A 26,181-nucleotide genomic window follows, 5' to 3' on the forward strand; every position below is an offset into this window, starting at 1 on the left:
GAAATGGTGAAGGAATGCGACTTTATCATTCTCTAGAACTTACACTAAAATCAAGTCAAGATATAAATATCTTGTTGTGCAAATAATGAGGTGGAATCTGAAGACTAAGATTTTAAAATGAGGTATCTGCAATTTAACATGAAGTTCTACATCAATGCCATTCTATCTATGTTGTATTCTTTCACTTAAAATAGATGTGAGCACTATTTCTCTAGATGGAAAAAAGCTCACCATATTCCTCATTCATCACTTGTAGCATCTTGAAGGTAAAAATTTAATTCTTGGACTTATACTTAACTGGGAAGTTGGATTGTATTTAGTGTTTTCTCAGTTTAGCTTATTTTGTCTCAGCTAGAGACTATTTGAAATTTAATCATGAAGATACTTGATACTGATTCTTGGTTGAGGGAGCTGAAGTGGTCTTACCTCAGCTGGGGAGGATAGTTCCAAACTTCATGCTTCTTTGGGGAACAGCCCGTGACCTCACAAACAAGAATCTGCACATAGATACCAGTTGCTGGGCATATAGCTTTTTACTGTGGCCTTTTACTTCAAGAGACAAGTATAGTAGAATATGCCAGTGGTACAGTGTAAGCTACCTGGCGTGTAGTTTCTCACGCCTCTAACCTCAGCATGGTTCTCATGACTAACAAACACCAGATGTCTGTCATGATCCCTGAGACAGGGATTACCTGCATACAAATTAGACCATACTTACTACTTGGCCATGTCCAAGTAACTGATCAGGAGACTTGTCCTAGAAAAAATGCCAACTCTCCCTCAGCAGCCTGATGTTCCTGAACTAGGTGTGGAACTTGTGAGCCCTTCCTCCATCAGTCTTTTGCAAAGCTTGCACAAGCAGCTATTAAGTGTTGAAAGTGTGTTGGTGAAACAGCCTTATCATGTTCAAAAGATAGTACTTTACACTTTGATAAGTTGCGGTCCTTTATAACAGCCTTTTGTCTTGTTTAGAAAACATTTTTGTGAAAACTGTGAGCTGCACTAATCAGTGTAAGAATATGCACATTTAATGTGAAAAAATGAAATCAATCTTATCTGCCTAGTTTTGACAAAAATTCAGAAGAACAACAGATCCCAATATTAAAAAATACAGGATAAAATATGTAGGCTCAGTATCTCAGGATGGTGTATAAATTGGTTCAGATTTCAAACATCATGAAGTATACTGACATAATTGTTTCTGGATAGAAAGGCCATGTGGTTATTATAGTCAACATGACATATTCAAATGCTGTGGTTTCTTTCTACTCTGACACAATGTAGTTTCACTATTTTTTCTGGGTCCACAAATTACAAAATACCTTATTAAAATACATTGCTTATGGAGGTAACTGCACTGATACTGTTATAGCTATAGTCACCTTGAACATGATGTAAAAAAGTGCTAGTATTACTGTTTAAACAGATACAAGTAATGAAACAAATTCTAGATCATTATAGTTACATATACTTTTTGTCAGTGTTTCAAGTGAGAATAGTAGAATATGCTAGACATTACAGACTTGTTCATACAAGCATGTATGGGAAGAACTACATTGTCTTGTTTGTGGCAGGTGTTCCATTTAAGAGAGAGTAAGTAAAAAGTGTTAAGAGAAATGCTTAGAGAAAAAATGTGGGGTGGTTGGATCTTAGGGTCATTGGAATGTCTTTGTAAATTACAGGTATAATAATACATTGGTGCTTGTATGATTAAGTACATTTTTCCAATTTCTACCTCCTTAGAATCAAGAAGACTATATTCCTCACTTGCTCTGCCTTTGGGATAGTGATGATTTCATTTACGTAGGTAATGTTGAAATTTTGCTTTCCATAGGTAGGGCTTTTGTGTCCAATGACCTAGGTCGTCTCTGAGTTTTCAGTTATTCACATCATGAGAATATAAAGTATAATGTGAATAGACTATAGAGTTAGTAGCAATGTAATATAATAAAAAGTCATGTGAATGGTTTATAAATAACCTGGTTCAGAAAGCTAAATGGAAGGTAAAGAAGAGTATGATTGCTCTTATTTAGGAATTGTGAAGAAAGAAATGTGATGCATATGTATCCATTGCTATTCTAAACAATTTATGATATTTTTTGTTTAATTCTTGCAGACATAATGTCCTCACTCAATATTCTGTGTGCAATGCATTACTGAGAGGGGTAGCAGTCACTTTGTACTAGGAGTAATTGCAACATCTCTCGGTTTTGTAAGGTTCAACAAATGCAAGGATGGTAGTAGCCACATGGACATGGTCTTCACACAATGGATGAGATTCTTTATTCTAAGATGCGTTGTAGACATCCCCACCATTGCTTTGTCTTTGCATTCATAATTTTAATTTCAGTGTTAGAAGAATATGAAATGTCTTAAAGCATATATTAATATGAAAAATAATAGGATGGTAATGAGCTTAAATTTTTGGTAGTGAAAGGTATTCACAAAGTTAAGAGGGAATGATGTAAGAGGAATATGTAGTAAAGGACAGTAATTAGTCTCTGAGACTCAGAAAATAAGATTAGAGTGTGGTTTTTGATTTAATTTCTGTTACTGTGATAAAGTATCCTGACAAAAAGAAATTTAACAGGCTCACGATTCTAGGTTCTAGCTCATTGTTCTGGAGAATTCAAAGCAAGAACTCGAGTTTTTCATTACACCCACTGTCAAGAACAAAGAATAAATACATTCTTGCTTGCTTTATAGGTAGTTTCTCTCCTTTTAAAGAAAAGTGTCTTTATTTTTATTTTTGAATATTCATGTTCCTGTATATATTTATGTGTGCCCCAGTCAGGATGGTTCCTTCAGAGGCTAGAAGAAATGTCAAATCTCCTAAATCTTAAGTTACAGGCAGTAGGGAACTACCTGGTACAGGTGCTAGAAACCCAACCTGGGTTTAATACTTGAAGACTAAGTTTTCTTACCACTAACCAATCTTTTCAGCCCTAATCCAGAGCTGAGCACAGAAAATGATGCCATCTGTGTTCAGGGCACATCTTCCCCATGCAACTAAAAACTGAAACAATTAACCTATTTACACATTATGCTGTAGTCCAACCTAATGTATAATTTCTTTTACTGAGGCTCTAACCTTTTGTAATTCTAGGTTGTGTCAAGTTGACCATGAAAACTAAGCAGAGTAGTGTGTAACTCCTCTTTATTCATGATAATGAAATAAATGCTGATGATGTCATGGAAGCTGGGGACTTAGAAAATATTAGAATATATCCTCTGAAAAGGAATCTACTCAGAATGGTGTTTATCACATAAACTACAAGTGAAATATGACGACATTCTGGGTAGAATAAAGCTCTTCATATTCTTCATTTGCTGTTGACTTGGATAGTCACGGTAGACCAACAAAAATGGGCAGCATGCAAGGTTAAAGGATACTCTAATTTCTGAGGAGAGAAGAGTAAATAAATGTGTGGTTCAGGTACCTTTTTCTAGGATATAGTCCTTCCTATGAATTTGTAAATTGTTGTAGTTGGTGGTTTTTAGAAAGGAATCCTATCTTACTCATGTTATGTGTATATGGCCTTAGGTTAAGGTCCTTGACCTATTTTGAGTTGAGTTTCATGAAAGTTAACGAGTGTGGATGTATTTTTATTCTTATACAGTATGCAGCCATCCTGTTTGACCAGCTCCATTTTTGAAGACGCTGTCTTTTTTATTTCCAGTGTGTATTTCTGGATACGTCATCAAATATCAAATATTTATAGGTGTATAGATGCATGTCTGGGTCTTCAGTTCAATTCCATAGATCACTGTCTCTATTTTATGGCAGTATCATGCAATTCTTATTAGTATAGCTCTGTAGCATGAGATCAAGGATCATGATAGTTCTAGCACATTTTAGTAAGTAATGTTTTAGCCATCCTGGGGTTTTGTGCTTTCATGTGGAATTTTAAATTTTCTTTTAAATATCTATGAAGAATTTTGTTTGAATTTTGATGGTGATTGCATTGAATGTGTACATTGCTTTTGATTTTATAACCCTTCTCACAACATTAATCCTACCAAGCCAAGAACATGGGAGAACTTTTCATCTTCTGATATTTTCTTCTATTTATCAACGTTTAATTTCATGGATCTACTTGTTACAGTTATCCCAAGTTACTTTTGAGGTTCTTGTTAAAGGTCTTGTTTCACTGACTTCTGTCTCAGTCTGTCATTGGTGTAGAGGAGGGCTTTTATTTTTGTGTGTTAGTTTTCTATACTGTTTTTTGGCTGAATGTGGTTATCAGCTAAAGGAGTTTCCAGGTTGAGATTTTAGGGTCATTTATGTATGCAACCATATCATTTGCAAATAAAGATACTTTGGATTATTCCTTTCCTACATGGTTATATTAATCTCTTTTAGTTGTCTTATTTCTCTAGGTAAGACTTCAAGTATTATCTTAGAAAAGTATGGAGTCTTGTCTTGTTGCTGATTTTAGTAGAAATGCATTGAGTTTCTTTCTCCTTCAATTGGTGCTTAATGTGGAGTTGATATAATTTGCCTTTATTATATCTTTTGTATCTCTAGTCTCTGATGAAAGGGTGTTGAATTTAGTCAAAGATCTTTATTGGATCTTATGAGTTGAAAATGGGTTATTGGAGTTTCTCACTGTCACTGTACAGGTCAATATGTGGTTTAGTTGTATTTTCTTTATGAGCTTCAGTGTTTTAATTAGATGTTTACAATTGCAATACTCTCTTGGTGGACTTTTTTCTTTGATAACTATGTGGTGTCCTTCCATATTTTTCTGATTATCTTTGGGTGGAAATCTATTTTGTCCAATATTAAAATAGCTACATGGGCTTGCTTCTTTTCTGTATCTGCTTGGAAAATCTTTTTTCATATTTGTATCCTGATTTGATGTCTATACTTGATAATAAGGTACTAGTTATAGTGTCTATCTTAGGATTTCTATGGCTGTGATGAAACACTGCGACCAATAAACAAGTTACATATTACTGTTCATGACAAAGAATTTATAACACAAACTCAAACAGAAACGTCTAGAGGCAGAAGCTGATGCAGGGGCCATGGAGGAGTGCTGTTTTAAGGCTTGCTGACCATAGCTTTGGCCTTTCTTACAGCACATAGGAGCACTGTACCAAGTAAAGTAGTACCCACAATGGGCTGGGCCCTCTTTCATCTATCACTAATGAAATGCCTTATAGCTCAATCTTTTGGATGTGTTTTCTCAACTGGGGTCCTCTCCTTTCAGATGGCTCTAGTTAATGTCAAGTTACATAGGACTGGCCAGACTAGTGTGTTTCTAGCTAGCATAGTGTGTTTCCTACAATGAGAGAATGGAAGCTGTTGAAAAACCCAACTATTGTTTGTATCTTTTCTCTTCTTTATTAAACATATGAAATGTTTATTAATCAAGAGCAAAATCACAAAATAAACAGAAATAAAACTGATAAGATGTGAATAAATCTGATACTGAAATATAATTGAAAATGTAAAAAGCAAAACCAAACAAATAGCAAGTTGAATACTTTCCCACCATTTTCCAAACTTTTCCAGCATGCACATATTTTAATGTTTAATATTACATTTCTGTTGTGAATAGTTCTAGGATATCATAAGCAAAAACTCATAAAACATATGCAATTTTGCTCTAAAAATTCTTTGATGCTTTCACTTTGATTCATTTTTGAGAACTTTTTTCTTGTTTGTTAATTTTTAATTAAAAGTATATTTTTCTCTCATAGAATATACCCCCAAAACTTTATTCTCCCTTCACTCTTTTTTATAATAATAAAAATTAGATGTAATTTTATTTTTTAATTTATTTTTAATGGATATTTCATTTACATTTCAGATGCCTACCCCTTTCCCAATTTCCCCTCCCTAGAAAACCCCTATTCTATCCTCCCTTCTCCTTTTTGCTTTTATATAATTTTTTAATGTTCATCAAAGGCTTTATAAGTTTGGTAATGCTCAATAACAAGATGCCCATACAATCAGAAGTGCAACCCAATACCCAACCTATATATATCAACTACCTTTCACTGGCTGAGACATGCGAATATCTACCTCAATGCTTCTCTCTCTCTCTCTCTCTCTCTCTCTCTCTCTCTCTCTCTCTCTCTCTCTCCATCTAGCTTCTCCTTTCCTTCTCCTCCTCCTCTACTTACGCCTCTTCCTCTCCTTACTCTTCCCACCTTAGCTCTTCTGACATATCACACTTCCTGTTAAAATAAAACTTTTCTCTCAAAATATAATTACAGCACATCTATGCCAATTTGTATCAGTAAAGTACAAGATAGGACTAATACCATTTACATCATACATAATGCATCATTTTGTTGACTAACTAGACTCTCTGTCATCTCTCCTAACTAAAAGACTTAGTTCTGAACCTGGCTTTTTCCTTGGCTTTAGAATGAATGTCAGCTGAAAACCATCCACTCAAATCTTTTCTCTCTAAGTAAATAGCCAGGATTGGATCTAAGACTATAAGTCTTCAACCCCATCAGAAATCCAGAATGACTGAGTTAACTGAGATTATGGGAAGCACAAAGCATAGCTTCTAAAACAGCCAATTTATAGATACCAGTGAACACCTGGACAGTCCCAATACTCCAAAACGTTGAAGCATCCGATCTTCAGCCTTCTGGCCCAGGATCATTTGACAGACCTAGTGGTGCAGAATTATTAAGGGCTGATTACTCTGTCTTGGCAGATATAATCAATCGCCTATTCTGCAAGTGTGTCCTTTTCTGGACAGTAATTTGTCTGTAGATGAAAAGAGGCAATTCTTGCCTAGTGGCTGCCTCACCATGACTGGAGTAACTCGAAAGATGCTCAATTTCTTCTTAGAATCCAATACAGGAAGCTGTCAGGAGCAGACAGGTCTCTAATCAAAATGATTACTACAGAAATGTTTGTAACATCAATCCTGTGGACTACTGATGTTTTGTAAACCAACTATCCATGTAAGGTAATCTGGAATGTTGTCTGTTAACTCCACTCAGCTATTTCTAAATAAAATATAGAAAACACCCTAACAATAATACACTCAGAGCCATGAATTTGCTATAGGCCCTTAACTCACAGGCTTACAATCTCAAATCAGTTAGAAAAGTTAAAGAAGGACTGGGTCTAAGACTTGTATTCCTAAATGCGTTATACAGGCACAGTGCCTATGAGAGTAACAATATTCATCTCAGTTTTATGTCAATAAGAAGCTCGTACCAATGAAAACCTCAATTTTGAAATCAAAGTAAATTTTGTACCATTTAAGGAATTATAACTTTATCTTAAAAACAATTATACATATTTCTCTCAATAGGTTATGGCTATCAATAAATTCCAGCTAATTCTCCCTGTTCCAACACAACCATTACTCTTCCCTAGAGAAACAAACCAATTTTAACCACCTCGGTTCCCAAACCCAGGGAATAGGGGCGCTGAGTCTTCATTAACTTCTTGAAGCTGATTATGGGTGTTGAGATACTAGAAGAGGGACAGGGGTAGGGGTAAACTGATAAGCCTCTGACACTTTCTCTTCACTGCATCCAGCTGGAATTCCAGGACATCAGTGGTTCGAGCAAGTCTGCTCAGCTTGCTTGATGAGTAGATATACCAAGGCTGTATATTCTGGAATATACAATTCTCAAAACATATTTTAGTATGAAGATAATTTTTTGTTTGAATTCTGGAATCTAGTTTTATGGTGGCCTACCTCTCTCATGTCTAATCCATATAATTCTGGGAGTTTCTATGAGGGTGTGCTCCCACCATGCTCCCATTCCTGCCTCCCTGCTCTTGAAATTCCCCAACACTAGGGAATCCAAAGATTCAGGCACCAAGGCCATCCACTTCCACTGTTGCCTGCCAGGGCACCCTCAACTACCTATACAGTTGGAGCCATGAGTCTCTCTCTTTGTGTCCTTGGGCTGGAGATTTTAGATTGGCTACTCCAGCTTGTTTCTTAGGACCATTTGCTTATAAAACTGTTTTCCAGCCTTTTACTCTAAGGTAGAGTGTGTCTTTGTCACTGAGGTGGGTTTCCTTGTATGCCCCAAAAATGCTGAGTCCTTTTTATGTATCCAGACTGTTAGCCTATGTCTTTTAATTGGGGAATTGAGTCCATTGATGTTAAGAGATATTAACGAACAGTGATTCTTTCTTCCTGTTATTTTTGTTATTAGAGGTGGAATTATCTTTGTGTGGCTATGTTCTTCTTTTGGATTTGTTGGAAGAGGATTACTGTCTTGCTCTTTCTTGGGTATAATTTTCCTCCTGGTATTGGAGGTTTCCCACTATTATCCTCTGGGATTCTGGGTTTGTGGAAATATATTGTGTAACTTTGGTTTGTCTTGGAATATCTTGGTTTCTCCATGTATGGTAATTGAGAGTTTTGCTGGGTATACTAGCCTGTGCTGGCCTTTGTGTTCTCTTAGGATCTGTATGACATCTGTCCGGGATCTTCTAGCATCTGGTGAGAAGTCTGGTGTAATTTTGATAAGACAGTCCGCCTTTATATCTTTTTTTTTTGTTTTTTGTTTTGTTTTGTTTTGTTTTATTTTTATCTTTTTATTGGATATTTTATTTATTTACATTTCAGATGTCATCCTCCTTTCCCATTTCCCCTCCCTAGAACCCCCTATCCCACCCCCATCCTCCTTTATGCTTTTTTTTATTAGATCTTTCATTTACACTTCAGATGCCATCCCCTTTCCCCATTCCCCCCCCTTAGAAAACCCCTATTCCATGCCCTCTTTTCCTTTTTGCATTTATACGTTTTTTTAAAAAATGTTAATCATAGGCTTTATAAATTTGGTATTGTTCAATCAGAGGTGTAACCCACTACCCAACCTAGATATATCAACTATCTTTGACTGGTGGAGATACATGAACATCTGCCTCCCTGTCTCCCCCCTCTATCTCTCTTTCATCACCTAGCTTCTCCTCTCCTTCTTCTTCTCCTCTTCTTACTCCTTTTCTTCCTCTCAGTACTCCTCCCACCTTAGCTCCTCTTACACATCACCCTTCCTGTTAAAAGGAAACTTTTCTCTCAAAATACAATTAGAGCATAATTATGCCAATTTGTACCAGTGAGGTACAAGATAGTCCTAATACCCAGTCCATCCTTTTGTTGACTAACCAGCACCTCTGTCATCTATCCTAACTAAAACACTTAGTTCTGAACCTGGCTTTTTCCTTGGCTTTAGGATGAATGTCAGCTGACGACCATTCACTTAAATCTTTTCTCTCAAGGTAAATAGCTATAAGTTTTCAACCCCGTCAGAAATCCAGAATGACTGAGTTAACTATAATTGTGGGAAGCACAAAGCATAGCTTCTAAAACTTAGCCAATTTATAGAGACCTCTGAACACCTGGACACTCGCTCTACTTCAAAACGTTGGAGCATCTGTTCTTCTGCCTTCTGGCCCAGGATCATCTGACAGACCTTAGTGCTGCAGAATTATTAAGGGCTGATTACTCTGTCTAGGCAGATATAATCAGTCGACTATTCTGCAAGTGTGTCCTTTTCTGGACAGTAATTTGTCTGTAGAAGGAAAGTGGCAATTCTTGCCTAGTGGCTGTCTCACCACAACTGGAGTAACTCCAAGGATGCTCAATTTCTTCTTAGAATTTAACATAGGAAGCTGTCCGGAGCAGACAGTTCTCTAATGAAAATGAACATTAATACTGAAATGTTTGTCATGTCAATTCTAAGGATTTCTGATGTTTTGAAAACCAGCTATCCATGTAAGGTAATCTGGACTGTTGCCTGTTAACTCCACTCAGCTATTTCTAAATAAAACATAGAGAACACCCTTATAATAAACTCCAAGTCATGAATTTGCTATAGTCCCTGAACTCACAGGCTGACCATCTCAAATCAGTTAAAAAAGGTAAAGAAGGACTGGGTCTAAGCTTTGTATTCCTAAATGTGTTATACTGGTACAATGCCTATGAGAGTAACAATATTTATCTCACTCTTATATCACTAAGAAGCTCATGCCAATGAAAACCTTAAAATTTGTAAACAAAGTAAATTGGTGCCATTTAAGAATTTATATCTTCATCTTGATATTAATTATACAGATTTCTACTAATAGGTTATGGCTATGCAATAAACCCTAGCTAATCCTCTCTATTCCGACAAAACCACTACTTTTCCCTAGAGAGACAGCCCAACATATACCACCTTAGTCCCCATGCCCAGGGAATAGGGGTGCTGACTCATCATTAGCTTCTTCAAGCTGATTATGGGCGTTGAGATATTAGAAGAGGATTGGGGGGAGAGCAAATTGACAATCCTCTGATGCTGTGTCTTCGCTGCCTCCAGATGGAATTCACGGACCTCAGAGGTTTGAGCAGGTCTGCCCAGCTTGCTTGTTGAGTAGATACACCAAGGCTGATCATTCTGCAATATACAATTCTCAAAACAAATTTTAGTATCAAGATAGTTTTTTTTTAAAGAGGGCTGACATTTTATTAAGAATGTTGGTTCTAACCGCTTTTCTATATTTCCCCTCTTTTATTGGATATAATATTTACATTTCAAATTTTATCCCCTTACCATATTTCCCCCACCACCCAGGAACCCCTTATCCCATCCCCCCTCCTCCTGCCTCTATGAAGGTGTTTACCCACCTACCCCCAGCCTCCCTCCCCACCCTCAGATCCCCATCCCCTCAGTGCTCAGCCTTCAGGGTACCAATGATCTTGTCTCCCACCTATGCCCAACAAGGCCATCCTCCCCTACATATACAGCTGAGTCATGTGTCTCTCCCTATGTGCTCCTAGGCTGGTGGTTTAGACCCTGGGGAGCTCTGGCTGGTTGGTATTGTTGCTCTCCTCACGGGGCCACCAGCCCTTACGGTTCACAGTTCCTTAAATTTACTCTCTAACTCCTCCATTGGGAACTTTGATCAGATTAATGGATAGCTGTGGGTATCTGTCTCTGGGTATGTCCGACTCTGAGAGACCTCTAAGGAGACAGCCTTATCAGGCTGTTGTCAGCTTTCCCATCCTGACATCCCTATCAGCGTCTATTTTTGGTGACTGCCTATGGAATGAATACCCAGATGCAATGGTCTCCCTACAACCCCTGCTTCAGATTCTGACCCACACTTTGTCTCCATATTTGCTCCCTTGGTTATTTAGTTACTCCTTCTAAGAAAGACCTAGGCATCCTCACTTGTTCTTTCTTCTTCATGAGCTTCATGTTGTCTGGTAGTTGAATCTTTGTTGTTTCAAATTTTTTGGGCTAATCTCCGCTTATCAGTGAGTAAATACCACGTGTGTTCTTTTGTGATTGGGTTACCTCACTCAGGATGATATTTTCTAGTTCCATCCATTTACCTAAGAATTTCTCGAATTCATTATTTTTAATAGCTGAGTAATATTCCATTGTGTAAATGTACCATATTTTTTGTATCCATTCCTCTGTTGAAGGGCATCTGGGTTCTTTCCAGCTTCTGGCTATTATAAATAGGGCTGCTATGAACATAGTGGAGCATATGTCTTTGTTATTTGTTGGGGCATTTCCTGGGTATATACCCAGAAGTGGTATAGCTGGGTCCTCAGGTAGTGCTATGTCCAATTTTCTGAGGAACCGCCAGACTGACTTCCAAAGTGGTTGTACCAGCTTGCAACCCCACCAACAATGCAGGAGTGTTCCTCTTTCTTCACATCCTCGCCAGCATCTACTATCACCTGAGTTTTTGATCTTAGCCGTTCTGACTGGTGTGAGGTGGTATCTCAGTGTTGTTTTGATTTGCATTTCCCTGATGACTAAGGATGTTGAGCATTTCTTAATGTGCTTCTCGGCCATTCGAGTTTCCTCAGTTAAGAATTCTTTGTTTAGCTCTGTACCCCATTTTTTAATGGGGTTATTTTGTTGTTTGGCATCTAATTTCTTGAGTTCTTTGTAAATATTAGATATTAGCCCCCTATCAGATGTAGGATTGGTAATGATCTTTTCCCAATCTGTTGGTTGCCGTTTTGTCTTGTTGACAGTGTCCTTTGCCTTACAGAAGCTTTGCAATTTGATGAGGTCCCATTTGTCGATTCTTGATCTTAGAGCCTAAGCCATTGGTGTTCTGTTCAGGAACTTTTCCCCAGTGCCTAGTTATTCGAGGGTCTTCCCCAACTTCTCTTCTAATAGTTTCAGTGTATCTGGCTTTATGTGAAGGTCCTTTATCCACTTGGAGTTGAGCTTTGTGCAGGGGGATAAGAATGGATTAATTTGCATTCTTCTACATGTTGACCTCCAGTTGAGCCAGCACCACTTGTTGAAAATGCTGTCCTTTTTCCACTGGATGAATTTAGCTCCCTTGTCAAATATCAAGTGACCATAGGTATGCGGGTTCATTTCTGGGTCTTCAATTCTGTTGCATTGATCGTCCTGTCTGTCTCTGTACCAATACCAAGCAGTTTTTATCACTACTGCTCTGTAGTACAGTTTGAGGTCCGGAATGGTGATTCCCCCAGAAGTTCTTTTATTGTTGAGAATAGTTCTCGCTATCCTAGGTTTTTTGTTATTCCAAATGAATTTGTAAATTGCTCTTTCTATCTCTATGAAGAATTGATTTGGAATTTTGATGGGTATTGCATTGAATCTGTAGATTGCTTTTGGCAGGATAGCCATTTTTACTAAATTAATCCTGCCAATCCAGGAGCATGGGAGATCTTCCCATCTTCTGAGATCTTCTTCAATTTCTTTCTTCAGAGACTTGAAGTTCTTGTCATACAGATCTTTCACTTGCTTTGTTAGATTCACTCCAAGATAATTTATTTTATTCGTGGCTATTGTGAAGGGTGTCATTTCCCTGATTTCTTTCTCTGCCTGTTTATCCTTTGAATAGAGGAAGGCTACTGATTTGTTTGAGTTGATTTTATATCCAGCCACATTGCTAAAGTTGTTTATCAGGTTTAGGAGTTCTCTGGTGGAAGTTTTAGGTTCACTTAAGTATACTATCATATCATCTGCAAATAGTGAAATTTTGACTTCTTCCTTTCCTATCTGTATCCCTTTGACTTCCTTTTGTTGTCTAATTGCTCTAGCTAAGACTTCCAGTACTATATTGAATAGGTAAGGTGAGAGTGGGCAGCCTTGCCTAGTCCCTGATCTTAGTGGGATTGCTTCAAGTTTCTCTCCATTTAGTTTGATGTTGGCTACTGGCTTGCTGTATATTGCTTTTACTATGTTTAGATATGGGCCTTGTATTCCTGATCTTTCCAAGATGTTTAACATGAAGGGATGTTGAATTTTGTCAAATGCTTTCTCAGCATCTAGTGAGATGACCATGTGGTTTTTCTCTTTGAGTTTATTTATGTAGTGGATTACATTGATGGATTTCCGAATATTGAACCATCCCTGCATTCCTGGGATAAAGCCTACTTGATCTTGATGGATAATTGTTTTGATGTGTTGTTGGATTTGGTTTGCGAGAATTTTATTGAGTATTTTTGCATCAATATTCATAAGAGAGATTGGTCTGTAGTTCTCTTTCTTTGTTGGGTCTTTCTGTGGTTTAGGTATGAGTGTAATGGTAGCTTCATAGAATGAATTGGGTAGTGTTCCTTCTGTTTCTATTCGATGGAATAACTTGAAGAGGATTGGTATTAGGTCTTCCTTGAAGGTCTGAAAGAATTCTGCACTGAAACCATCTGGCCCCGGACATTTTTTGGTGGGAAGATTTTTAATGACTGTGTCTATTTCTTTAGGCGTTATGGGACTGTTTAGGTGGTTTATCTGCTCCTCGTTTAACTTTGGTACCTGGTATCTATCTAGAAAATTGTCCATTTCCTCCAGATTTTCCAATTTTGTTGAGTATAGGCCTTTGTAGTAGGATCTGATAATTTTTTTAATTTCCTCTGTTTCTGTTGTTATGTCTCCCTTTTCAGTTCTGATTTTATTAATTTGAATGCTGTCTCTGCGCCCTTTGGTTAGTCTGGCTAAGGGTTTGTCTATCTTGTTGATTTTCTCAAAGAACCAGCTCCTGGTTTTGTTGATATTTTGTATAGTTCTTTTTGTTTTGACTTGGTTGATTTCAGCCCTGAGTTTGATTATTTCCTGCCATCTACTCCTCTTGGGTATACTAGCTTCTTTTTGTTCTAATGCTTTCAGGTTTGCTGTCAAGTTGTTAATGTATGCTCTTTCCACTTTCTTTTTGTGACCACTTAGAGCTATGATTTTTCCTCTTAGTACTGCTTTCAATGAGTCCCACATGTTTTGATATGATGTGTCCTCATTTTCATTTAAATCTAAAAAGTCTTTAATTTCTTTCTTAATTTCTTCCTTGACCAAGTTATCATTGAGTAGAGCATTGTTCAGTTGCCAAGTGTATGTCGGTTTTCTGTTGTTTTTGTCCATGTCAAAGACAAGTCTTAATCCATGGTGGTCTGATAAGGTACTGGGGATTATTTCAATCTTTTTGTATCTGTTGAGTCCTGTTTTGTGACCAATTATATGGTCTATTTTCGAGAAGGTACCATGAGGTGCTGAGAAGAAGGTGTATTCTTTTGTTTTAGGGTGAAATGTTCTATAGATGTCAGTTAAGTCCAATTGGTTCATAACTTCTGTTAGTTTCATTGTGTCTCGATTTAGTTTCTGTTTCCATGATCTGTCCATAGCTGAGAGTGGGCTGTTGAAATCTCCCACTATTATTGTGTAGGGTGCAATGTATGCTTTAAGTTTTAGTAAAGTGTCTTTTATGTATGTGGGTACCCTTACATTTGGGGCATAGATGTTGAGAATTGCAAGTTCCTCTTGGTACATTTTTCCTTTGATGAATATGAAGTGTCCTTCTTTATCTTTTTTGATTACTTCTGGTTGAAAACTGATTTTATTTGATATTAGAATCGCTACTCCAGCTTGTTTCTTGGGACCATTTGCTTGGAAGATTGTTTTCCAACCTTTTACTCTGAGGTAGTGTCTGTGCTTTCCACAGAGGTGCATTTCCTGAATGCAGCAAAATGTTGGGTCCTGTTTACGTACCCAGTCTGATAGTCTATGTCTTTTTACTGGAGAATTGAGTCCATTGATATTAAGAGATATTAAGGAAAAATGAGTGTTGTTTCCTGTTATTTTTGTTATTGGCAGTGGAGATATGTTTGTGTAGCTACCTTCTTTTACAGTTTTTTGAAGATTACTTTCCTGCTTTTTCTAGGTTGTAGTTTCCCTCCTTGTGACGGAGTTTTCCACCAATTATCCTTTGAAGTGCTGGGTTTGTGTTGAGATACTGTGTAAATTTGGATTTGTCATGGAATGTTTTGGTTTCTCCATCAATAATGATTGACAGTTTTGCTGGGTATAGTAGTCTGGGCTGACATTTATGTTCTTTTAGGGTCTATATGATATCGGTCCAGGATCTTCTGGCTTTTATGGTCTCTGGTGAGAAGTCTGGTGTAATTCTTATAGGTCTGCCTTTATATGTTACTTTGCCTTTTTCCCTTACTGCTTTTAGTATTTTTTCTTTGTTTTGTACATTTGATGTTTTGACTATTATGTGGGGGGAAGTTTTTCTTTTCTGGTCTAAACTATTTGGGGTTCTGTAGGCTTCTTGTATATTTATGGACATCTCTTTCTTTAGGTTAGGGAAGTTTTCCTCTATAATTTTGTTGAGGATATTTACTGGTCCTTTAAGTTGGGAGTCTTCCCTCTCATCTATTCCTATTATCCTTAGGTTTGGCCTTCTCATTGTGTCTTGGATTTCTTGTATATTTTGGGTTAGTAGCTTTTTGTATTTTGCATTTTCTTTGACGGTTGTGTCAATGTTTTCCATGGTATCTTCTGCACATGAGATTCTCTCTTCCATCTCTTGTATTCTGTTGGTAATACTTGTGTCTATGACTCCTGATCGTTTTTTTTAAGTTTTCTATCTCCACGGTGTTCTCCCTTTGTGATTTCTTTATTGTTTCTACTTCCATTTTTAGATCCTGCATGGTTTTGTTTAATTCCTTCTCCCGTTTGGTTGCATTTTCTTGCAATTCCTTAAGGGATTTTTGTGTTTCCTCTCTAAGGGTTTCTATCTGTTCTTTGAGAGTGTTATTTATGTCTATCTTAAAGTCCTCTATCATCATCATGAGAAGTGATTTCAATTCTGAATCCTGCTTTTCTGGTGTGATGGGGTGTTCAGGGCTTGCTATGATGGGGGAACTGGGTTCTGATGATGCCATATAACTTTGGTTTCTGTTGCTTACGTTCTTGCGCCTGCCTTTTGCCATCTGGTTAATTCTAGTGCTACCTGTACTTCTGTCTCTGATTGAAGCCTGTCTTTCCAGTTGTCTCGCTTGTGTTTGGTCTTCTAGGAGTCCAGATGTCTCTGTGATTTTTTCCAGCTGCCCTGATTACAGTGGTATCTCTAGGATGCCTCAGGATATGGTGCCTCCAAGGTAGCAATCCAGCTAGATGTCTGCTGTTCTGGGTGCAGTGTCTCCTCTTGGATATCTCAGGATATGTTGTCTGACACTCTGAGTTCAGTTGTTCCTCTGTGGCTCTGGGTTGAGTGGACCTTCCAGTATGTCTCAGGCGGTATCCGGGGTCCACACAACTGCAGACCTGGTAGAGGTCTGGTCCGGGACTCAGACCCGGGAGATGGGCAGAAGGGGGGTGCTAGCCGGCAGGGGCGTGGGGGAGGGGGGCAGGGAGGGGTATCTGCTGGATTCTGAGCACTCAGGGCGCCCAGCTATGAGCTCAGGGTATTATGTGGGTTTTCCTACCTAAAGCTGGTTGTGGGATCTGTGGATCCCCCAGAATATGTCTGGCGGACTCCTGGGTGGACTCACCCGCAGGCCTCAGACTGGAGGAGGGGCGAGCGGCAGAAGGGGCAAGCTAGTGCTGGCTATGGGTTCTATGGATCCCCCAGAATGTGTCTGGCAGACTCCTGGGTGCACTCACCCGCAGGCCTCAGACTGCCCGCCTTTATATCTTACTTGGCCTTTTTCCCTTACTGCATTTAATATTCTTTCTTTGTTTTGTGAACTTGGTGTTTTGATTATTATGTGATGGGACGTAATTCTTTTCTGGTCTACTCTAATTGGTGTTCTATAAGCTTCTTGCGTTTTTATGGGCATCTCGTTAATCAAGTTTGGGAAGAATATATATATATATATATATATATATATATATATATATATTCCCATACAAGTTTTCCAGGAACATCAGTACTAGGAAATGAGGAGCTAGACCAATTATCAGTAGGAAACGAATTAAATATATTAAAGGCTTTAATTTTTCATTAAGGCATCATGTAAAAAGTATAAGTTTAGATACAAATTCCTATAACTTGACAAGAAGCCAAAGAAATTATAAAAACATGTTCTACTTGTTCTTTATATAATCAAGCTCCATTACCTGCCAGAAGTAACCCTTAAGGTCACCAAAGAAATGAAATTTGGGAGACTGATGTGTTTTGTCTTGCAGAATTTAGAAAACTAAGGTATGTACATCCTACAATTGACACTATGCAGGATTCCAATGGGCTCTGTCTTGAGTTCTGAAAAGGCTGATTTTGTATTTTCATGTTTATTACAAGTGATGGCTATTTTAGGAATACCTTTACAGGTAAAATCTGATAATGCTATGAAGTCGTGTATCCAGTAAACTATAACAGTTCTTTAAATATTATAATATAAACCATATTACTAACATACCTTGCAATCCTACAGGACAAGCAATTGTGGAGACATCTAACAGGACTTAAAAGGAAATGCTTACTAAACCGAAGGGGGATGTAAGGTCTCCTGGAGATAGATTACATAATGCTTTATTGACTTAAAATGTTTGAAATGTCAATGAGACAGGCAGCACAGCTGCTGAAAAGCATTGGATTTTAGAAAGGACTGCTGAATTATTTTAAGGGTGTGTTATCTTGAGAATGGAAGTCAGGAAGTGTGATGCACTGGGGGAGAAGTTAATCTTTTGTTTTTTCACAGAAAGTGCAAAGCTGTGGATTCCTTCAGATTTAATACAGATTTGATTTGATGGGGGAGTGTACTATCTTGTGTTCTCATGCTAATTGTCTTACCCATAAAACCTGTTTGCAGTGTCCTGCACATAGGCTAAGGAAGCCTGCCTGCCCCTAGTTGGCTCTGATTAGGAAATAAAGTTGCCAACAGTCAATGTCTGAGCAGGAAGACAGGCAGAACTTTTAAATTCCCTGGCCCAGGAGAGGAGATGAAGGAATTCCACCATAGGAGGGAGTAGGGTGGACCAGGCCATGAAGGGGCAGAAGAGTAGAATGGAGGAACATAGATGCAAAGGGAAAGAGTTCCCATGAGAGGCATACCCAGAAGGACACAGGGCACCAGAGATGAAATATAGATTTCAAAATGTTAACTCAGAAATACTGGAGGACAGTGTGTGCGAGCCATGGGGAGGTGTAGAAGCATCCACCCATTGAGCTAGTCAGGGCATATCAAAATATAAATGTGTGTGTGTGTGTGTGTGTGTGTGTGTGTGTGTGTGTGTGTGTTTATTCTAGAATCCAGAGAATTCTGGCAGATGGCAAGAAGTGCAAGGAACTCAGAGGAGATTAAATATTTGCTGCAATAGTAGAGACCTGAAAATTTGGGCTGTGGACCTGGATAAAGAAACCAAGAACAACAAGGAAATGGGTGACATAAGTGCTGATCCCTCTACATGGAAACATCTCCGAAACTGGCTGAAACATGAATGTTTCTGCAGTAGTCAGTAAATCTTTTTGGCTACAGAGTCGGTATTACTTATCATTCCACGCAACCCTTTCATATGGCATGGTTGTAGATTAATATCACAGTTTGGTTACATAGTCTAAATTGTCTTATAATGTTGGATGCCTTTTACCTGTTTGAACAATGAGCAAAGATTCATCTTTAGCTGATTTGTGCACACCATATATGCCACACGTGTGTTAACACAAACAAAGTATATTGCCTTGAAAAGTTTGTGTGCATTGAGAACAAAAGGACCAGACACCAATGAAAACAAGATAAGTATCCCGGATGATCCAGGCACACAGACTGGCTTGGTTGGTGTTTCCTCAAAAACCTATGTCCCCAAATCTGTTGTCTTTCTGTGCAATCTGCTCTCCAACAGGGCTGCCTTGCCTGGCTTCAGTGAAAAAGGATGCCCTTAATCTGGCAGAGAGTTGATGTAATATGGTGGTGGCATGTCCAGGGGTGCCCAACTTTTCAGAGGAGAAGGTAAGGGGTGGTGGTCAGAGGGACTCTTTGACAGGGGGACAGAGAGGAGGGGGACAGTAGTCCCAATGTAGAAAATAAAGAAAAATCTGCATCCAGAACAGCTTCAAAAAGCCTAGTTGAGATGCTGCAACCTCACAGACTGTTCCAGCCAAGATTCAGTTAAGCACTGTACATTCATGTCACACAGAGAGAGACTGGACAGCAAATGATACAGTTAGCTTCCCTAGGACTTGGCCAATATTCCAATTTTCATAGAGTACCCAAAAGATGTCATGGCCCTCAGACATCAGGAAGCATTTTTGTCCTTTCTCCAGAAGTGTGGTGGTGGTTTTTTAATGTTTGGTGGGAGATAGATGTTTTTAGTCATTTAAAGGGGGTTGGTTACAAATTGCTAATGGTCTTGGTCAGGGGAAAACAATATAAAGGAAGTTAGATTAAGGGATCTCTTTCACTTTCTTTTTCTTTCCTCTATCTCTATTTATCTCTTATCTAGTATGCAACTCGTTTATAAATGTAATGTAAATTCTAGTCCCTTTTTAAGCTACAACTAAAAACTGTTTAGGATAATTTAGAAATGCAAGTGTATAGTCAGTCAATCAAATTTATGGTTATGTTAGGTACCGGTTTAGTTAGTTACAGAAATAAACTTTATTTAGCCTCCAGTAGATGTTTTCAAAGGTAAATGCAAAATACATAGCTAGAAACAAGTAATATTTGTCTATACAGATAGATTCTAGGTAGATAGATGGTCGTCAAACACCTCAGAGATCAACAGAACATGGCATTTAAGATGTTTCAATACCATAAGGCTTTTCATGACAGTGAGACATGTCAGTTCCTGGCAGCACCTCCATGCTACTTCAAAAAAGACGACAGGCACATGAAGTTTACTTGTTTGTGGCAAAGCTGCCAGTGGGCAAAAAGCTGCCCTTGCCTCTACAACTAACAGCATGCTGTCACACCTGTGGACAAGCAGGACACTGCGAAGTCAACTGATGAACTCTGCAAAAACAAGATAGGGCAGTCCTTCAGCAATTTCTGCTTCACAGAGAAGTCTGTCAGATGTTTCCCTCTGCCCCTCTCCCTCTCCCTCTGCCTCTCCCCCATCTCACACACACATACAAACACACAGACACACACAGACCCACACACTATGTCGGGTTCTAACAACAATTTTCTAGTGCTTTTTAAATTTATTTCATGTGTACAGATAGTTTTTTGTGGGTTTTTTTGTTGTGTTTGGTCTCACTGTGAGGTTTAGGCTGGCATAGAAGTGAAAATGCAGAGGAGCTGAGCCTCAAACGCATAGACACCTCTTGCCCCTGTCTCCTGACAGCTGGTATTAACAGCATTGACAGCATTGGCCACCATTTCCAGCTTGTAGATGTGTATTTACTTGTAGATGTGGTCACTACTTGAATTCCTGGTGTGGGATGGGCCAGGAGAGGGTGTTGGAACAAATATAACTGAAAGTTTTCACAGTTGTGAGCTACTTTGTGGGTACTGGGAACCGAACACGGGCCTGCACTATCAGCAACAAGTGCCTTAACTAGCCAGCCTCCTGGCTAGTGCTTATATCCATAACCAAGCATGATTTTTACTGGGCTGAGCAGGTATGAGAGTTCCTTCCACACCTCCTACAACAAACTCTCGACCCTCTCATGAAAATGTAGAAAACAGCTAGACCCCTTAAAACCACACTGAGTATGCAAGGATGCAACTGCAAGCAGCTTTTCCAGAGGCCTTCCTGTTGGTGTATTCACAATGGGTGGGTGGGACCAAATGTCCATAGCCAATGACGTAAGCAGTGACGTACACATACCATTGTCTCTCATTGGCTGGCCAGTGGAAAGAGGTGGGAGCTCCCCAGAGAGAGCTTTATAAGGGAAGCTGGCAGAAGCCAGGGAGGGATCCTGTCCCTGGCTCTCCTGAGAACCTCTATTTAGCCATTCATTATCATCTCACAGAGGCTGGGAAACTCTCATCTTAAGGGTCAGACAAAGGAAGAGTACTGAGTCATCTGAAATCCGTGGTCACTGCTCAGGTTGGTGGCGATACCACCATTGTAAACCTTGTACCACCTTGAACAGTGGATGCTTTCATGGGAAGAACATGTCTGAAGAATCATCGCAAGAACATCATATAGGTAATCTGGGAACACCCACCCTTCCCACCCTTCAATCCCCACCCAAGGAGACTCCTTAGAAAGGCTTTCCTCCACCTTAAGTTGCCGTGGGGCACAAAGAGCCGAGAGGGACCTGCTGTCATCCTGAGTGGCCATTGAGCAAGGGGATGTTCCTGAGTTTCCAAGTAAGGCCAGTACTGAACTGTGCCCCAAGCTCCTGTGGTATGCCAAAGCAGGAGGGTGTTTGGACCAACTCACAGAACACGTGACACAAGTCTTTGTGGGCTGTAATGTCCCTGCCTTCGCATCTTGCCCTTGAAAGATGTCTTTGGCTATCCCCCAGAGAAAGGGAACATCGCACTTTGAGAGGGAATTCAGCCTTGTTTTCCATGAACACATGTATCTGAAGCCAGGAGGCAGGGTTGTAAGGAAGGCACTATAGAGGAAGGTGACCAATTGTCCCAGCATGGTACAGGAGGCAGATCCCCAAACAGTACTTACCCATAAGACTTATGAAGAGCAAAAGGAAATTTGGCGACGTGTCCTTACATCTGCACATATCTTTTAATGCTTTGTCAGAAGGGATGTTGGAGAATGTAGAGCTATGGCTATGCATTTGCTGCTGCTGTTGAGTCAGGCATATACTAGTAACAGTGGGAGTTTAAAGGGGCTTCCTGAGCAGGTAGATGAACATAGCACTTGTGTTCCCACTGGAACAGGTCAGCCACAGCTGAAATAGATGCCATGGAGGTGCCATTCGTGAATCACAACCTTAGGATGCAGTGATGGCTGTTGTCTTATGGTCAGAGGAGTGATGCTATGTGCTCATATCTACAAGGGTGTTCAAAAACGAACTTGTCTATAGTGGGTGCTTGCATTTGACATGAACCCGTGTGACCTTTGTTTACTTGTGTTGTAGATAACTCCAAATTCAAGTCTATTCAGGGAGTTGTGACCTCTCTGTGTAATGACTATGGCTGGATTAATGAAACCATCTTCTTCAATACCGATGTAATCAATGATAACGTGCTTCTGAACATAGGGACAAATGTCCTTGCACTTGTGGAAAAAAAACCAAGAAATCATATCTTCAAAGCAATCAAGGTATGGCTGAGTTTATCCAGAGTCTCTTACTGTACTGCTTACTGTTTTCTTGCTATGATAAAATACCATGATCAGAGCAACTTCAGGAAGAGCATTTATTTGGGCTTATGGTTCTAGAAAAGCAAGAGGCCATCATGGCCATGAGGCATAGGAGAAAGCAGCAGGTATGGTGACTGAGACAGGTAGCTGAGTGCTCACCTCTTCAAATACAATCACAAAGCAAAGAGGCAGGGTTAGAAATGCTGGTAATCTCTAAAATTTCCATTTCTTTCCAGCAAACTCCCACCTTCTAAACCTCTCCTAACAGTGCCCCCAACTGGGGACCAAGTGTTCAAATATCTGAGCTCATTACAGAAGCCATCATTCAAACCACTACATTGGGTGAGCATGGTGGTATATTGCATTAGTTCCAGCACTCTGGAGTCAGAAGCAGAGAAATTTCTATGAGTTCAAGGCCAGCTTGATCTGCAGAGTTCCAAGCCAGCCCCAGTTACATGGTGAAATCCCATTTTTTAAATAAGATTCAGTCAATGTTGCTATATGGTCAAAGTTGACATTCCACTTCTCTGAGATTAATGGGTTTGATTTTCTAATATTTCAATGCAGTGATGCTTCTTTGCTTTCTAAATATTTTTTCTTCTCTTAGTATTTCAACAACATGTAAATGACGGTTCTGTATAATCCTGTAACTTCTATCATATACTAAGCAGCTATTTTCTATTCAACATCCAACTAGCAGAATCAGCAGGACAGTATGTTTTATACACTTTTCTATGGCAGTTAAAGAACACTTTCTTGCTTAATTTAATTTTTAGATTTTTTTTATTTATGCGTATGAGTATTTTGCCTACATGTATGTATATCTGTGATTAGCATGCGTACCTGGTGGTAGAAGAGGTTGTGAGCCTCCAAGTAGGTGCTGTGAATTTAAACCGGATCCCTTGCAGGAACACCAAGTGCTCTTAAACCCTGAGCTAACTCTTCATCCCCAACTAAAGTACATTTAATATAAATCAAATTTTTAAATACTACTATAAATTTTGGATGACTTACAGATGTAAGTCTCACTTCAGTTCAACTATTTATATATTGATAGCTATTGTCAAGTTATTCTTAGTTATGTTTTTCCAATTGAGAGTCTCAATAGCAGGCCACAGAAGATCCCTTTGCCAGTATTAATCAGATGCATTATTATTATTACTATAACTATTATTATCATTATAAAATCATGGTAAAATTGAAAACAGAGAAGCAGATTCCTAAAGTTTTTTTGATTTTTTAACATCATAATGATAGTTATAATTTTTACTTCTTGATCTTCTCGTACAAGAGAATCACTATAGATTTTTCCATAATCACAAAAATATGTTTACTAGAAAAATATGTATTTATTCTTTTATGTTTTCTTTAATCTCCTGCATGAAATTTTTATTCCACTTGCACTCACTGCCTCCTCTTATAGGTGAAAGCTATGAATAATCTTCCTGAGGGCAGTGAGCCATCAAAACTTGGCAGAAGGTTTTGTATCAAATGTGTCACCTCTGTAACTGAAGACAACATCTATATCAGCAAGGACAGGTTTTTCCAATTATGCATGTTTTCTGGAGGTAGGAGTTACAGCTTTAAAAACATAGAACAAGAAATATAAGTATTGGGCTTGAGGGTCCTTGAAACTGAAACTAGGGTACAATACAGGGGGAAAGGGTAGTATTTTAAATATTGCCTAGAGCTCCTGTCCCCTGTGATGACCATCACCGTGTGGCCATGTGGTTGTTTTGATTCAATTGATTTTGTTTGCCAAGTAGCTTTTTAACTTTGGTTTTTCACATAGGGTTCCTCAAAGTTACCAGAAACTCATACACATCTGAGAATTGTGCATGGGATTAGGAAACCCAGCCACTAAGCTTCTGGGTCCTGAGATTCTAGTCTTTATGACACTGCCCCAGGATACATTCAAAATCGAATCAATGACAGCATTACATAACTATAAGGGATTTATCTTGAAAATATTTGCATCACATGTGTTTCTCAATGCCTGGGGAACACATCAGTGTAAAGAATCAGTGATTACATAGCTTTCTGCTTTCCTTGCTATAGGAAGATATTTAAGAGGTCTAAGTGTTTGGAAAATTACTTTACGTGCAGGAAATGTTAGTCAGCATATGGCAGTGAGTAAGGCCCTAGAAATGTCCTGTGACCTGACTGTATTAATACGTAATCTCACTTCAATGGTTGTTTTAGGATTCAGGCCATTCAATGGAGATTTGCTGCTGGTTGAGTATTCCATGAACCCGGGCACTTCAAACATGAATATCCACTCTGCAAGCCCCCTCAACTCTCAGAATATGGAAGAGGTAATTGACCTTGATGTTGTCTTGCCATGGGTAGGCAGTTGCCTCTCCTCCTTACTGATCCCTTTCCTGACCAAAATTTTGTGTTCACGGATTGAAAAGAAAATAAGCAGAGAATAATATAGTGTTTCTCTCTCTCTTCCCGTGGGTTTGTATGTGTGAGTGTGTGTGTGCTTACTTCCTCAAGTGTGTGTTTTCCTTGCCGTTAGGCTGTTCCATGGACAACAGTAAGAAAATTGTCTTGGCTGTGAGAAAATTGTGGAGAAACTTTGAGTGCACTAGGTTTGAGGTGTGGCAACTTGCTGATGAAGGCAGGTCAGACCTTGGTTAGGACAGTCTGAGAATGAGTTGTAAAGACAGGGAAGTAGATTGTGAGGTTATGATGTGGCAAGGGATCTGCTGATTGGATCTGGGTTTCTGGGGGAGTGGAGGGCCATCTGAGGTGGGTTACATCCTTCCCTAGACTCAGTGTCATCGTTTCTCATCATAGGTCTGTGTTACCAGCATTGATGGAAGAAATGGAATGGTGGAATCTACCATTTTTTTTACCCTCGATTCTCTCCACATACCTTCTGGGTATATACCAGGATTATACGACATAGTGGATGTTGTTGCTGTGGACACTATGCAACCACACTGTTCTTGGAGAGCAGTATCAATGACCCCACTGGAAATGGTGAACTAACCAGATCTTGTCATTCATTTTCAGACTTCTGTCTGCGGTCATGGTGTAATAAAATAGTATGGGCATGTAATCCAAACATCTGTGAGCTATGACTCTTTTGCCTTTCCAATGTTTTTTTCTCTATGATAATTTTAATTTTCTATCTGCACTCCATTTGGTAAATATAGTGCTTATTTATAGATTTTCGTCCTATGATCGTGTACAAAATAGTCAATTCAGAGAAATGATAGATCAGACTCAGGTCTACTTCAAACAAAAAGACTGAGCAGGCTTTTATTAGGTTCAGAGGTGGTGCCATGAAAATTGCTTTCAGATTGTTGTACTTCTGAGAAGTTGTCTGTCTTTCCTCCATCATTTTCTAGTCTTCAGAAGGAATCCTGAACCTAGTTGCCATCTGAGGTGTTAGGGATGCCTACACTGGAGACCTAGGCTATCTGACCAGTTGCTTTATATCAGTACCTGGTACAGCCTTGTGCTTCACCCCGATGATCGGGTTCAATTGCATGCTCTTTAGGAATCCACTGTTGTCCTCATCTTTTAGAGGTTCAACCCTGTAAAAGCCACCTATCTTCCAGGCAGTGGATCAAGATTCAGAACTTTTACCATATACCCTTCTTTCTGGGTGTGACCATCCCTACACTCAGAACCCAGAACCCCAAGCTCCAATGTTTGTTTTACATTCTGCCTTGCCACCCAAGAGTTCACTCATGCCAAAGCTTCTATTGGCTCTTTTGCCCACAGACCACTAGAGGAGATCTCTCACCTCAG

At 39.1% G+C, this 26,181-nt stretch overlaps 1 protein-coding gene across 1 annotated transcript in view; it reads left to right on the forward strand.

Annotated features, from left to right (window-relative positions):
• LOC117695137 (cancer/testis antigen 55-like) overlaps nucleotides 1-25,462 on the forward strand; it is a 36,895-nt gene extending 11,433 nt beyond the window's left edge. Inside the window, exons 6-10 of the mRNA XM_034486005.2 lie at nucleotides 21,193-21,294; nucleotides 22,193-22,377; nucleotides 23,840-23,984; nucleotides 24,619-24,731; nucleotides 25,219-25,462. Coding sequence (XP_034341896.1) covers nucleotides 21,193-21,294; nucleotides 22,193-22,377; nucleotides 23,840-23,984; nucleotides 24,619-24,731; nucleotides 25,219-25,413 — 740 coding nt within the window. The 3' untranslated portion in view covers nucleotides 25,414-25,462. The remainder of the gene's footprint in view (nucleotides 1-21,192; nucleotides 21,295-22,192; nucleotides 22,378-23,839; nucleotides 23,985-24,618; nucleotides 24,732-25,218) is intronic.
• The last annotated feature ends 719 nt before the right edge of the window (nucleotides 25,463-26,181 follow it).

Source organism: Arvicanthis niloticus, chromosome X (genome assembly GCF_011762505.2).
Source record: "Arvicanthis niloticus isolate mArvNil1 chromosome X, mArvNil1.pat.X, whole genome shotgun sequence".
NCBI lineage: Eukaryota > Metazoa > Chordata > Mammalia > Rodentia > Muridae > Arvicanthis > Arvicanthis niloticus.